This window comes from Quercus robur, chromosome 9, assembly GCF_932294415.1.
Source record: "Quercus robur chromosome 9, dhQueRobu3.1, whole genome shotgun sequence".
NCBI classification, from domain to species: Eukaryota; Viridiplantae; Streptophyta; class Magnoliopsida; order Fagales; family Fagaceae; genus Quercus; species Quercus robur.
In genome coordinates this window covers 50,397,026-50,412,964 of record NC_065542.1, presented here as the reverse complement: position 1 = coordinate 50,412,964, position 15,939 = coordinate 50,397,026, and the positions used below count along the sequence as shown (strand labels likewise).

The window sequence follows — 15,939 nt, the reverse complement described above, 5'->3', positions numbered from 1 at the left end:
CATATAGCCCATTACATTATGTTAAAAGGCCTTGAGCCTAGTGTTAATACTAATTATCTATTCATCTGGGCTTAAGGTGATAACCAAATTAAGATCTAACATATATAATAAAAAAAAAAAAAAATGAAACTATAATATATACCCTTTTTTAAATTACATATATAATACAAAAAATAATTAGTTAAACTGTTAATTTATAATAATAGTTTTTATATAATAAAAAAGTTATTTCTATTGGTTAACTGTTAGAAGAATGGGTAAAATTGTTAGTTTATATAAAATATAACTTTATCTTGCATAAGAACGTAGATATCTATCTTTTTTATTTTAATGGAATCTACATTCCCACAAAAAGGGTATTGAGATATTCTTGTCATCTAATTTTCTTGTGTGATTTGCAATTAAATGTGATAATTTTTTAACATTCTTAAGAATCCTAAAACATTACTATATACCAAATGCCACCTATGGATTTGAGAGAGTATGAGTTCTACACAGATAAAATCACCGTCTATAACACATATCCAACGAAGAGTTTTTTTTCATGTTTTTTCTTTGATAAAAAAGTTACTTTATATTTATTTATAGGTAAAGATATATCCTTATTGGTAAAATTTAGGGGCCTTTTTACATTTGGTGGTCTTAGGTGATTGCTTAACTCACTTATAGCAAGAGCCAACCATGGGTATAACCATTTTAAATCTTGCCTCTTCAAGAGTTTAGTGTTGCAATTTGTTCCTTGAAGGGAGGAGTTCCACACTTATAACTGACATGACAAATATGATGTGGTGTGTAGTCCAAGTACACTTTAGTTCTTTATTAAAAAAAAAAAAGTAATAAAATTTAGTAATTTTATTGTTGGTCACTCTTTCAAGTGAGTAGTAAATTTGCATTTCTAAACTTTAGGTCTATGTGATACTTGATTTGATTGCTTTTAGTTCAGACTTAGAATAGTTTTGGTTTTTTGGCTTTGTTTATTACAAAAAAATAGACACCAATGAACTAATCTAAGCCAAAGTAATTTTTTTTCTTTTCTAAGTTATAAATTTTTAATATGTTATAAATGTAAAAGATCTTAAGTTTATTGTTTGCTTCATGAGTGGACTATATAGGTTGAAAGTCTCTTAAAAAAAAAAAAGGAGCTTTTTGTTTGCTTTTATTGTCAAATTAGGTTCATTAATTTTTATGTGATAGGCTATAGTTGTTGACCTTGGGATATTTTTATGTCCTAGCAACTGGTGGAGCCAAAAGCCCAAAACCTAGCCCAAGGTCATTCAATTGTAGCTTAAACTCAATTAGGGGTGTGTAGAAAACTCACAAACCAGCAAACCCGACCCAACCCGCCGAGTTGGGTTGGCTTTTAGGGCTTGGAGGGTTGGGTTGGGTTACAATTTTTTTTTTTTTATTTATTTTTTTTTTTATAGTGGGTGGGGTTAGGTTTGGGTCATAAAATTACAAACCCGCCAAACCCGACCCGACCCATCTATATTTTAATATATATTTAAAATATATTATATATTTAATAATTTTTTTTAAAAAAAAAACCAGTTGTAGATCATATCCTTGGTTCCTACTATCATATATAATATAAAATTTTATTAGTTCTTTTAATATATATTTAAATATATCATATAATTAATAATTTTTTAAAAAAAATTTAGATTTATTTTGTTTATAACTGAGTTAGGAACTCATGTATATTTTGTTTATAAGTGAATTATGATATTAGTTTATTTATATTTTATTTATCAACTCAGTTGGATACCTAAATATATTTTGTTTACAACTAAGTTGGAATATTAGTTTATATATTAATATATATTTTATTTATCAACTCAGGTGACAAGTGTAATATATTTTTTCTGATTAATTTAATAATAATTAATAAAAAAAATTGTCCAACCCATAGATTTAACCTGACCTAACCCAACCCATATCGGTTAGGTTAGATTAAGTTGGTTTAAACTTATGTGGTGGATTAGGTTGGATTGAATTTTTTTTTTACCCGTGGGTTGGGTAAAAGAATTCCTCAACCCTGCACACCCCTAAATTACTCAATACCGGAATTTGGCGCGAAAATTAGAAACGCATCCCAATTCCAAATTAGGGTTTAATCCGGAGCCACTGCTTCTTCGTCTCACGCTCTTCCTCAACAATGTCCAATTCCTCCGATCAGCTCGAGGAAATCAAAGCCCTAATTTCCTCTGGCTCAAAGTGCCTCGCTTACTCAACCCTCTTACACTTCCAAGAACAGTCCAGTGGCGACCCTACTTCAATTCAAGCCCTAGCTGGAATTTCTCAGACTCTTCTATCTTTAATCGTTGCCGATATCTCAGACGACGATGAAGAAATGTAAGTTTCAAATCAAAATGCCAAACGCATATTTTACCAAAATGATATGTTTGGATGCTGGGAAATGTGTAGGAAAAGAAAATGAATGAAATTTGGAATACAATTATGAACTGAAATAGATGATTAAAAAGAAAATAGTTTTTTTTTTTTTTTTTTGGGGGGGTTTCCTCTTTCCATATAAGTAGCTTTCAAATGGAGGGTGATTGAATATATGTATAAATATTGGTTTTGAATTGATGACAGTGCTGCACTGGCTTTGAAGTGTTTGGGTTTCATGATTTATCATCCGTCCCTTGTTGCCGTAATTGCAGGTATGTCGTGCTAGTGGTATACCATTGTTTAGTATAACATTTTAGTAATGGGGTGTTGGTAAATTATTGCCTTTCAAAATTTAGATAAAAAAAGAAGAAGGTAAATTACAAATTACACTCCTAAAGTTTGGGGGTATTTGGATTTTACATCTTGAAGTTTCAGAATTTGAATTTTATTCCTTGAAGTTTGGAGGTGTTTGGATTTCACACCTTGACATGTTAGAATTTGAATTTTACCTGGATGTTTGGTTTTTACTTCCTAAAGTTTAGGATTGTTTGGATATTACATCCTGAAGTTTCAGAATTTGGGGGTATAAAATCCAAACACTCTCAAACTTTAAGAGGTAAATCCAAATTCTAAATCTTTAGGGTGTAAAATCTAAAAACCTCCAAACTTCAAGGCTAAAATCCAAATTTCGAAACTTCAGGGTGTAGAATCCAAACACCTCCAAGCTTTAAAAGTGTAATTTGCAATTTACCCTATCAAAACAGTGGCTTAAACCATGTTCCTAGTTGACTGGTATTGTTTAGTTGTCTTTAAAATTGGATATGAGTACTTAATCAGCATTTTCTCTACGTTGGTTTTGTAGTGGATGATGCCAATTTGGTTATGGAGTCTTTAGTTAGGCTCATTACAACAACAAAAATGAAGGTAAATGTCACATTGTCAAATAATGATAGTTTTCAAGGGTTGCTGTGCTCTTTTTATTTATTTATTTGTGGATTTGACTTGTTTGCCTCTTAATTTCAGTCAGTTTGTAACTTAGGAGTGTGGTGCATATCCATCCAACAGTTTAATGCACCATTTCTGGATTCCCACTACAACTCTCTGTTGCAGGCGGTTGTTCATGCACTTGACAACCCAATTGGTTCTTTATCAACAACTTTTGAGGCTATTCAGGTATAAGTAATTCTTCCAAGCTTTATATTTTATGCTCCTCAACCACTTCTAGTGATACTTCTTAAGTGGAAGTCTATGCATATAAACTGACTAAGTCAGTCACTAATAGATTTCAATATCGTCTTTTCTGTAAAGTGTTTAATGTGCATAACTTGTCCTGGAGAAAGAAAGAGAGAGAATTGGCAGTGAAGTGGTTTTATTTGCTTAATTGTGGAATTTTTTTTCTTCCAAACTTGGACGGAACATTATGCTACACAAGCAAATTGTGTCAAACTTTTGTCCTAAACTAATGATTCCAGTGTTAAATTTTACATTGTTGCGTAATCAAGTTGGTTATTTATATTTTATATATCGCAGCTGAACTTAGCATCTTATGTTAAACAAGAATCAATAAATGAGTATGGTCAACTTGTCTCTCCTGCTAACCCTTCTTGCTATTATAATAGGCCTTGATAAAGTTAGCATCTAATTTAAGTGAGAGAATGAGAGAATCATCTCATTTATGGGCTCCTCCAATATATAGAAGACTTCTCAGCTTTGACAAGAAGGAGAGGGATATGTCAGAAAGGTGTCTATCGAAGATTAAGCCTATAATATTACCTCCTCCAATAGTTCTCTCCAAGGTACAAATGTGCTTATGTTCTTTATATTTTGCAAGTGCATCTATCAAGGTGTATTCATAGTTGAGATATACATTTTAAACATGGAAAGCTTAAACATGCTAATATGATATAGCTAGCTAAATTTGTTTACACCATATTTTTTTCCACTAAATTTTTGTTAAAAGGTTTGAGAATTTAGATGGATTTAATGTGTTTGCATGTGAAGTATTTCAAATAAAACATCTTACTAGCTGATGCTAACATTGCAGAATCTGAAAAATCATTACTAATTTTTGCCCATTGTATATCTTATTGGTGCTTGTCAGAATCTGAGGTGTAACTTTTTGTTTTAGGAAAATTTGTGAGCCTAAACAGCTAGCAGTTTCTTTACTGTGACTGAATCTGGTTTTAAAAGTGAAACATCACGGGAAATTTCCTTTTGTAATACAAACTAGAGTGGTGGTAAAATAGATGATTTTGAAGTTTTAAGAGATGAAGTAGAAAATTTTTATTTTGGTGGGTGAAGCCAAACTGCTGTGAAGGTTTAGCACAAAATGCCAGTAAAATTCAAATTACATCCTTAAAAATAGTTCAAACCAATAGTAAGAGGATGTGTCACAGACTGTTTGGATCTATTGATTTATTTGACTGTTATCTAAATCAGCTTCAATAGTTAATATGAATAAATGTTTATCATAAAATTCCCAATTGTGTGTCCAGAAGCTAAAAATCAAGACTAGTCAGCTCTACCGGTGGTTCATTCAATATCCCTGTAGCTACCATTTCTACCATATCTTCTTTACCATGACTATGTATCTGGTTTCAAAAGTGAAACATCACAGGAAATTTCCTTTTCAAATACAAACTGTAGTGGTAACTACATTTACAATGTAGGATATATGATTTTGACATTTTGAGAGATTGAAATAGCACTCTTTTCTTTTCCCTTTGTGTGTGTGTGTGTGTTTGTGGAGGGTGAAGACAAAATGTTGTAAAGGTTTAGGCCAAACAAAATTCCATTAATTGTCAAAATAAATCTTAAAAAAATATTTAAACTTATCCAAAAAAAAAAAATAAAACCCTTCAAACCATCAATAAGAGGTTGGGTCACAGTCGTTTAAATCCAGCTTCCATAATTCATATGAATAAGTGTTTTTCATAAAATTCACAATGGGTGTCTAGAAGCTCAAAATCAAGACCAGTCACTGACTGGTGGTTCATTCCATATCCCTGCATCATGGAGTAGAAAATTTTTCAATTTGAAATTCCAAAACTTCTTAACTTCTATCATGAATGAGTGCCTCATTAGATTTGTAAAGTATTATAGGTAGTTAACCTTAACAGTTTTATATTGCAATTTAGTCAATGATAAAGACTAGGACACAAAAGTTTCAAATACCAATGACCCTCTCTCTCTCTCTCTCTCTCATGTGCATTAGTGTGTGCCTATCTCACATAATCAGGCCTGAATGTCTAAGGTAGAACCATGAGAAAGGTTCCTTCTGTCTAACTTTGATTCTGGTATCAAGGTTAAGGTTTGCCTAAAATCATTCCAATATTGTACTATCTTGTTGTGTATTCTAAGATCCCTAATGTACTTTATTCTATCTTTAAACAGGTTCTTGTCAAAGATATGAAGCAAATTTTGCTCACTAAGATGAAGGAGCTGCTAAACCAGGGTATGAAGGTCCAAGCCATTCATGCATGGGGATGGTTTATTCGCTTACTAGGATCTTATGCTATGAAGAACAGGCAATTAACAAATGAAATGCTGAAAATTCCTGAAAATACATTTTCAGATCTCAACCCACAAGTTCAGATTGCTTCACAGGTATTATTAATACAGTTGGACATTTTGGAAACCTGGTCACTATCACCAATCACTGATAATATTATTCAAGAAAATAATTCTTTATTTGTTGAATTTATTATCAATAAAATAGCACCTCAAAAATAGAAGGTGCTTTCATCCATTTCCTTAGTTCAATGATAGCATAGAAGTGGACATCTTTTGAAGGATACAAATTTATTATGGCGCATAAAGAATTTGCGGTAATCCAAATCAAGAGACTAAATGGTCCTTGCTTAAGTCAGAAAAGGGTGTCTAGTTATCAACTTTTTGAGTTGTTTTGGTCCTTGCATGTAAGCTCATAGGACTGGGTCTAACCAAGTTTTGATGGCAATCTAAGCAAATAGAAAAAGCTAAATCACTGCCTAGTTACCTGTTCAATTATCTTCTATGGTAATTTCTGCATTTAAATATACCAGCACTCCATTACAGCACTTAGAATGTCATTCTTCCATCAATTATGGTAACCTTTTGGATTAAAATATTTCATAAGTCCTTCGTTATAATGCTTTAGATGTCATTCTTTTTACCATAATTTGCAGTTTGCTTGGGAAGGTCTTATTGATGCTCTAATTCATCCTCCAATAGTTGCTTGTGAGACAAATGCATCCAAGGAGGAGAAGGGTGTACAACATTTGCAAAAATCTAGAGAGACCGGTGATAAAATCCAGGCAAATGGGTTTTTAAAAAGCATAAGGCTTGTAATGACTCCTCTGACAGGAATCATATCAAGTAAATGTGATATATCTGTCCACTCATCATGCTTGAACACATGGTGTTATCTGCTGCATAAACTTGATACTTCTGTCAATGATCCATCAGTGATAAAGCTAGTGTTGGAGCCTATCTGTGAAGCAATTTTTCGCATTGGTCCTGAAAGTAAAAGTGTGAGCTCATGGAATCTGTGCCTAGATCTGCTTGATGATTTTATTTTAGCAAAATATAAAGATGTGGAATATGTCACAAGTAACTCTGCAAGCCATCATTTATCAGCTACCAAATTCTTATGGAAGCAATACTCTGTTAAATGGTTGCCATGGGATATTTATCAGTTGGACTTCCATTTAAACATAGTTTTTATTCTCATCAGTCAAGCATCAATTGCAACTGTCAACCATGAATACAAAAGTTTCGCATGTGATGCTGCTTTAAGGTTATTTTTATCTGTTCTGAAAGGAGTTCGATTGGAGTTGGAAAAGCCATCAACCAATTATAATGATATTATGTTGTGTTTGGGCACAGTATTAAGGTTCATAAAGAAGATATGTGAAGATGTAAGTTCAGAAGGCAGTGATAGTAGTGATTTGCATCATACTTGTCTCCAGTTTATAGACGCTGTCACTAAGGAGTTACAACCTGCTACATTGGAATCCCCTCTGTACAAGGTTTCATTGGACCTCAAGTACATTGACAAGGTTCAATCAGTTAATAACATTAGACATGCAAAATTTATGGATATCTGCTCTATCGTTCACATGAATATGGTTTCACCAGTGGTTTATTTACTTGTAGCCTACCTCTGTGTGGTCTTTCAGTCAACTATGAAGACATCCAAAACAGAGTTAATTTTACAGGGAATCCACAAGTATTTCAAATTTTTATTCTCTTCATATGATCCCCTGGAAACTCTCCTTGCTACGATCAGTTTACTATGTAATTATGTCGGTCCCCACTGCTTAAATATATGGATAGCAATAGCCAAAGGATTGAGAGACTGCATAGATGATGTCAAGGAACTTTCATTATTGAGAATGGAGTCCAACAACACTGGTTTTCTTGCCATATGCTCTCTCTTATTGTATCCATTTTCAGTATGCTCTTGCCCCCAGAAAAATTCAGCCTCACTGGTTAGTGGATTCTCACAACAGCCTCATGTTTCACAACAGAGGAAGCTTGACTTTGAACATGTTTTTGAAGTGTGGAAGACGCTTTATAGTTCTCTTAAAACTTCTCAGAATGTGTACTGTTCTGCTACAAACAGTTTCCTTGAGGATTTGTATTCAATGTTAAATGGGTGCCTTGACGAACATGCCAGAATGCTTGATGGTGCCAATGATCTTGATTTAAGTTATAAGGATCTGGATCTGGATCTCCTTTCTTTATATGGCAATGTAGTAATATGTTTCTTGGAAGAGAACTGTACTTCAGAAGTAGGTTCAGACAAAAGTAGACACAAACATATTGGTGACTCTAAAATATCCAGTAACATGAATGTTAGCTTGAGATTTGCTTCCAGGTAGGTGCAAACATTGCTTCTTAGAGTTGGGTTAAGGCATGATAGGGTGTTAAGGCATTCTTTCATTGCAGGTTGGCTGGCTGCCAACTCTGGACTTGGGTTCTTATGGGATCCCATCATTTCATATAATCTCATTGTGATTTGTTTATAAATGGAGTTTTGGACACCCTACAAATGAAATTCAATTCAGTTTTATAATATCAAGTAAATTATCTAATTTAAAATTGAATCTTCACTATCCAAATAATAGGAATGAGTTTTGATTTTTTAAAAGTTGTTTGGCTTATTCCTTTAGTTGCATATTATCTCATTGTGATTTGTGCATAGATGGAGTTTTGGAACTTTCTACAAATGAAATTCAATTCAGTTTTATAGTATCACGTAAATGATTTAATCTAAAATAGAACCCTCACTATCCAAGTGTTTTGTCTCTTCCATCTACCATTGCTCATGTTTCCAAGTGTCTTCATACAGATATTTGAAGGTGTTATGTACAAAGTTAGCAACAGAGCCCCCAACTGGTCTTCTTGTGACATCAAGGTAACTTTATAGCTGGGTTCTTGCCCTTTGTGCTTGAGTCATTACATATGTGATCTCCTTATGCCTATATAACTTTGCCATGAAATCCCAGGTTATTTTCTGCATTGGCATGCGTTGTCAGTTGTCTTCACATGAAGCAAGATATCCTCTTGTTCATTGAGGTAGTGCACCGGCCAGGTTTTTGCAATGAACTTTATAATTAGATCATGCTTTCAGTTAAAACTGAAGCAATTTTATATACTGTTACTAGAGTGAAACTCATGATCTCTAATAATTCATTGAAGTTACGTATGAATGGTGGCTAAATTAAGCATGTACCATGCTCTTTAATTTATTTTTTCCCTTAAGTTGAACCATATGTTGAGGGTGTATGCTTTTAAAGTCTTACTCCTGCTTTTAACTTTCTCTCTCTCAATTTTCCTTCTCTTTTTTGGGGAAGGGGTGGGGGTGTCTGTATGGAAAACATGTTTGCATAAAAGAAAGTGGAGTGAACATTTGGAGTCATCTTCCTTGAAAGTTTCTTTAGAACATTTCCAATGGAGTTGGTGATCAGGATCTTGAAGTTTCCTTCTTTTGTTTCATATTTTCACACACAGATTCTATTTCTTGAAAACTGCTATCCTGTTTGACTAGCATATGATCTTTTCATGTACTTGCAGATAATATCTTGTCCACTGCTCCAATGGGTGTCACATATAGAGATATGGGATGAAAGCACCAAATATCATCTTCAACTCTTGTGGACTGAAATCCTTAATTGTTTGCGAAGTAGTCAGCCACCTATAATCTTTGATTCTGTACTCCTCAAATTGCAGGCACCCCTTCTTGAAAAAACTCTTGAACACCCAAATCCATCCTTTTCAGAGCCTACCATCACCTTCTGGAATTCCACTTATGGTGAGCAAATCAAGTTGGATTACCCTCAAAGCTTGCTTCATGTCTTAGACAAGCTCTCGAGAAATGGAAAAATAAACCTCCGCAAGAGAAGCTTACCATATCTTGAAAGAAGTCGCTTTAGACTAGGAGTCAACACTGCTTTACAAAGATACAGGGTGACTGCAACCCATAACATGAGCTCCAAAAGAGTAGAGTTTGTGGAGGATACAGTGAATCAACTTCAGCACAAGGAGAAGCTGTCTCCAAGGTTAAAAAGAAAAAGTTTGGAACTAACTGAGCATCAAAAGGAAGTAAGACGAGCACAGCAAGGAAGGGAGAGGGATTGTAGTGGACATGGCCCGGGGATCCGGACTTACACTAGTGTTGATTTTTCACAGGGGAATGAGGATTCACAAGAAAGCCAGGAAATCCGGGATCCAGAGTCCATTATGGAGATGTTAAAAAGAGCTACTTAATTGTTTTTATCTGCGTGCCTTGCTTTGAAACATGGAATTCTAGATGGGGCACCCAACTTAACCAGGCATGCTAGATGGTCCTGGCCACCCAGTTATTTCTTTGGTCTTGTATGTCACCTATTTTATCAGCCTTGTTATATTGATGATGTTGTGAGTTGTATCAATTATTTTAGAAGTCCCCAAATGGATGTATTGTATATAATATTTATATTGATCTTCTGTACAGAATGTACAACAGTATTTCATTAGCATTGTGCCATTGTATAGCGTGTATGCTATTTTGAGTTATGGAGCATTTTATTCCTAGCTTTGAAACTTACTGTTGTTTAAAAGAGCAAAGCAATACCAAACGTTCAAGCTCCCACAAAAGAAGAAAAGAAAAACGTTTAAGCTACTGGAAATCTATTTGGTTCCCAGAGCTTGCGATTGCAGAACAATCAATTAATACAGAATGAAGTAATTGGTCACTATGGTTTCTACTTCTTTTCACTCGATATTTTGCTCTTCACAATCCTCACATTGCGGCAACACCTTTTTTCTATTCTTCACTTCACATAACATGAATTAAAGCCTCACAATTTTTCCTTGATTTGTGTGCTTTACAAAAGCTTTGTAGAGAAAACTCAAACCTTGTTGTTTCTCTTCTTGGGGTACCTCCTAGGCAAAAATCTCATTTTTCTCTTTTGGTTTCATGCCCAATTCTATTATTTTTCTCCTCTTTTCATAGGGGAGGACCATTGGATCAAAAGTATCACATTCTTTGCAACACTGTCTATTTATAAGATTTCAAATCAAATTCCTTGATATACAAGGAATGCATTACTTCTTTGATAAGGAATAGACTTTCCTTAAATTTCAAGAAATAATATTTCCTTCCACACTGAGGAAATTCAAGAAAATAACCAAATTTTATTTTTCTTACTTCAATAAGAAAATCCAATTAGCTTTCCAAGTCACAATAGGAATTTGGGATAATTTCTCAACAAAGTAGTGCTCCTCCTTAAAAGGAGGCATTGTTTATGTCTTGTTTTTAGGGACAATAGCATGGCTAACTAATTACCCTAAAAACTGCTTCCTTAAGGGGAAGACCCCAATTCGTACTTGATGAAATCAAGGGTTGTAGCAGCTTTGCATTAATGATAATTGACCCTTGTTTTGTGGAGGCAAAGATGACATTGGCTGAAACTTTGTGTGTTTGAGACTAGATTATTAGCTATCTTTTATTTTCATTTTTATATCTTATATAAAGCTTTTCAAAAAAAATATAAAGCTTTTCAGCTTCTCAAAAAAAAAAAATATATATATATATATATATATATATAAAGCTTTTCAAAACCTCACTTTTTCTTAATTTTTCTCATTTTTTTCAAAGTACAAGTATATTTTAACACACTTTTAACAAAAAAATTTCATAAAAATACTAAGTTATTCCCAAACACACACAAATCTTTAACACAATAGATGCATTATTGCTTTAATGAGTTCTTCTACTTATATATGGCATCAAACTATAGACCCAACGGTTACAAGTGCTCCAAGCTCATTTGTCAAATTTTGGGTGGGCCCAAATTGACACGAAAAGGCCATTTTGCCCTTCAACCCATTGCTCTTCTATTTCCCTTATCACTTCTATTTCCCTTATTTGGCTGTTTCTCTCCTCAGTGATGGAGGGAAATTCTTGTACTTAAGCTTATTTGTTACAGCTGTGGGCTTTCATAGGCTGTTGCTAATATTGTGGGCTTCAATTGGTTGATTCCATGGAATGGCTTTTGAACTTTCTTGTCCGTATGGATGGGCTTTGAAGTTGATGTCATGGGGCTTATTATGGACCCATCTTGAATTAATTTTGGATGGCTATTTCAAGTGTGTGGGCTGTACTTATGGACTGTAGGCTTGGATGGCTTGTGAGTTAATAATAATGGGCTTTAGGCTGATTGAATGGGTTTCATCTACTCATAATTTCAAAATCCATAAGTTTCCTCCTTGAAAATTCTATTTTTTAGAGTCTAGACTACCCATCTCTATTAATTATAATTTATATGTTACAAAATATTAGTTCATGTCACCATCTAAGGAATTATGTAATTTCAATGCTCAGTTACCTTTAACAGTATAGAAATAAGTTTCATTAGAAAGTGATGATTGTTTCTAAAATTACTTGTGACGCTTTCTGTAGACCCACTTATTTGTTGGAAAGTTTTTTACAAGGATTTGATCCTAGATTCAATCTAAGATAGAGAAGATTACATAACTTTACTTTCTAGTTACAACATAAGCTGGGAAAAGTGAGTTATGCTAGGATAGTGTATTTGAAGATTCCAAATCCAAATTCGTTTTGTTGGGAATAGTATGATCTATGGATACTCCAAATTGTATTGGATGGGAATGACTTTTGAAATGTTCAACTAGATGTCTGAACGTGACTCTGTGTCTTGGAACACAATGTTATCGGTCTTCTTTCAACATGAATTTTGGGTTTAGAGCCTTAATACTTTTGTTAAGATGTGGAGTCAAGGTGTTAGACTGAATTCCATGACCTATGCCATTGAACACAATATAGTTTTGTGTATATATATATATATGGGGGTATTAATTTGCATGATTGGATTGTTCAAATCGAACTACTCTTGATGTTTGTTGAGGGCCATTTGTGGAAGCCCAGGCAGACAGAAAGAAAGCCCAATAATGAGGGCTACAAAGAATTGACAAAATAGATAGCAAAAACTCATTAGGCCCAAGTGGCAGGAATAATGGATCACAAGCCCAACAAATAAATAAATGGGTCTTGAAGAGGCAAGCGGGCTCAAAAAAGCCAGGAAAGAAAGAAATAGCATCCCATGAGCAGTGTACGAGGTAGAAAAGTGAGAAAGGGCCACCACAGGCCCAAGGCAATGCAAACTAAGAGAGTAAGGGGTTTATGGCAGGCCCATGAACCCCAAAGATAAGAATAAGGTTATTGGGCCGGGGAAGCCCAATGAAGTTAGTAAAAAGCCCATGGGAGTGTGGAATTAGCAAACGGGCCGAGGAAGCCCAAAGAAAGCAATCGGGCCGTGGATGCCCAAAGGAAAGCCCAAAGGGACATAGGAGCCCATGAGTAAAAGCAAAATAGTGCCCATGACAGGCCACTGAGGAAAGGGATAAACGGCTAGCCCAAAAAGAGGTCCAGTAGGATTAAGTTATTACGGCAGGAATAACAGTTCAACGTCGCAGGAAATAAAGAAAATCAAGAATGGGCCAAAGAAATGTAAGGCCCATCATCATACAAAGCCCAGCCCCTGAATGGAGCGGGAAACCAAAGAAAAGCCCACATGAAAGGTCAGAAAACACAGACAGAGAGCCTCCAGGTCACGACAGACGCATGAGCAGCAGGCAGACTCTTGGACATATCTGAAAGGAAAGCACGTGCAAGGCCCAGGCACCACCAGCCTGTACCCAGCCAATATAGGACGTGGTGGGGCCATGGGCCAGAGGTAAGAGGCAAAGGGGGTATGGTTTGGTGGTGGGGAGAGGGGAAAAGATTTATTTTGCGGCTCCTGCTCAAGCCCTTTTGGGAGGTACATCTTGCTGGGATGGTAGACCACCCAAAAGAGGCAAGTTTGAGGGGGAACCATTGGGTGCATGCCTTGAGAGTAGAGAGAGAAAGCATTTATACCGTGGCAGGAAGGAAGTGTTATGGTAGACTGAGGAACGAAACAAACCTGCCTCTGTCTGGCAAGGGTGAATGTCGCACAGACTTGGTGGTCGACAAGTACGCCCAGACCAGACAGAGGCGATTAAGGGGCAAAATGGTAAAAGATTGGTCACGGCAAGCACTATAAAAGGGCCCTTGCCGTGCCCTGAAAAGGGGATCGAAAAACAGAGCATTTGACGGAGTGAAAAGAAAAACAGAGTAAAAAAGAAGAGAAAAAAGATAAGAAAAAAAACAGAGAAGAAAAGAGAGAAAATTAAGGAAAAATGAGAGGTAATATAGTGGGCATGCACCAGTAGATCGGTTTCCCTCTCTCCCCCTTCAAATCTTGCTCTCTTCCAAAACGTAAACAATGACTCCTTTTTTTGGGCAATAACCATTCAGGTCCGACTCCCTCAAAGCCATTAATCCCCACGGTAGGATCCTTTCCTAGGAGATTATTTGCATTGAGAAGAGGCGTTCTCCCCTCTTTGGCTTTGCTTCGGCAGACTAAACTTAAAACTTGACTTATGCCCATTTGATTAGTTCGTATTATTTTCTTTACTTTCTCTGTGATTGACATTATTATGACTGTAATCATGCTTTATAAGTAAGGATTACATAGCCATTTATTTAAATAGTCAGATACTCTATTTTGGTTATTATTATTATATCTGCCTGCCGTAACTCGTCTACAACAGTGCTGCTTGCCGTAAGTTTACTCCTGGCAGACAAGGCATAAGTTTGTGCACAAACCGGCCTAAGTTGAGTTACAATTGGACCGGCCCCAACTCCCTTACTCAGAAATATTCGGGCCCATCACCGCAGGAGGCAGCCCAGCCTAACACACCATACACAAAAAAGGCCCCTACAATGTTCTAGTTGGTAGTAGTCTTGTTAGTCTTGTTGATAGCTTCACAGAGCACAATGCAGTTTCATAGACTTATTTAATCAATGGACTTGCATATTTTGAGTTAGAGGAAGAAGATTTGGAATGGTTTAATCAAATGACTATTGTCTTGGATGAGATTTCTCTAGCAACAATTGTTTGGCATTAGTTCAGGTGAGAAGTATGTTTCAATTGGGGAACAGTTACATGGATGTACAATCAAGACCGGAATGAGTTCCATTGTTGCTGTTAGGGCTATCCAAACAACCCGCAGATCCGACCCACCTGGTCAAACCGACCGGACCCGAACCGTTCGCCGTCCGATCCGACTCCTCCGGCGGTCGGCGAGGGGTCCTTACTTTCCAAAACCGATTCTGGCGGATCGGGTGCGGGTCTCTTCCTCCAATACCCGAGCCACCCGACCTGACCGCCATATAAATGGGTTTAAAGGTCTAAAGTTTGTTAACCAGTCTCATTCCAGTCCTTACTTTCCAAAGTCATCCTCTCACTCTCAGTTCTTACCCTTCACCAATCCAACCGCTGATGTTTACCCTTCACCGATCGTCGTCGTCGATATATGCCTCTCTATCGTCAATCTCTGCCTCTTTGTCGTTGATTTGTGCTCTTCGTCCGCAACGACCCAGCTCGTCTTCGCCTCCATCTCTCAGATTCAATCTTTCTATTTAATCTCTTAGGTTCGGTTATCTGTGGATTTGTGGATCTGTTCTTTGGGTTTTTGTTCTTTGGATTTGTGGATCTGTTCTTTGGGTTTGTCGATCTTCTCTTTGGGTTTGTAGATCTGTTGATTTTGTTCTTCAGGAATCAAACCACTGAAGTTTGATTTTTGTTCTGTTGATTTTTGTTGATTTTGGCTCTTCAGTGTTTGTTACAATTTATTTTGGTCGAAATCAACTCCGACCTCCGCCCACCCGAGTCCGATCCGACTTGACCGGTGGCTTTTCGCGGTCGGCGGCGGGTCTGGAAATTCTCCACTCGATCTGATCGGGTCGGTTGCGGGTTGGGCACAAACCCGACCCGGACCAACCCGTGGACAACCCTAGTTGCTGTAAGAAATTAGTTGCTAACATGCACTTTGCAAAGGAAAGTCTTAAATAAATAAATAAATATATATATACACATATATAATTTCTATCGTACCAAAATGAAAATAGTATAATTTTTCTAAAAAATTCAAAAGGTAAGTTTGTGAAAATATTCATTTTTTAATAAAAATTACTAA

General features: G+C 35.9%; 1 protein-coding gene across 4 annotated transcripts; it reads left to right on the top strand.

Moving 5' to 3' along the window:
• Positions 1-2,010: 2,010 nt before the first annotated feature.
• LOC126698916 (uncharacterized) lies at positions 2,011-10,431 on the top strand. Of its 4 annotated transcripts, none has more exons than XM_050396429.1 (10): positions 2,011-2,352; positions 2,596-2,663; positions 3,254-3,315; positions 3,415-3,564; positions 4,011-4,187; positions 5,785-5,997; positions 6,558-8,251; positions 8,726-8,791; positions 8,883-8,968; positions 9,451-9,669. In XM_050396429.1, exons 1-10 carry the CDS (start codon positions 2,156-2,158, stop codon positions 9,501-9,503), a joined length of 2,766 nt encoding a protein of 921 aa, XP_050252386.1. In that variant the 5' UTR covers positions 2,011-2,155; the 3' UTR covers positions 9,504-9,669. The 4 variants fall into 4 exon arrangements, with proteins under 4 accessions (XP_050252386.1, XP_050252384.1, XP_050252385.1 ...); XM_050396427.1 differs by having other exon boundaries at positions 2,015-2,352; positions 8,883-8,952; positions 9,451-10,431; XM_050396428.1 differs by lacking the exon at positions 2,596-2,663 and having other exon boundaries at positions 2,213-2,352; positions 8,883-8,952; positions 9,451-10,431.
• Positions 10,432-15,939: the final 5,508 nt, after the last annotated feature.

Bases quoted from the DNA above. Each gene is read 5' to 3' on its own strand.
- LOC126698916 (XM_050396427.1), top strand. From the start codon at position 2,156: ATGTCCAATTCCTCCGATCAGCTCGAGGAAATCAAAGCCCTAATTTCC. The intron at 3,565-4,010 runs GTATAAGTAATT...CTATTATAATAG, and splicing joins CAACTTTTGAGGCTATTCAG to GCCTTGATAAAGTTAGCATC. The intron at 5,998-6,557 runs GTATTATTAATA...CATAATTTGCAG, and splicing joins AAGTTCAGATTGCTTCACAG to TTTGCTTGGGAAGGTCTTAT.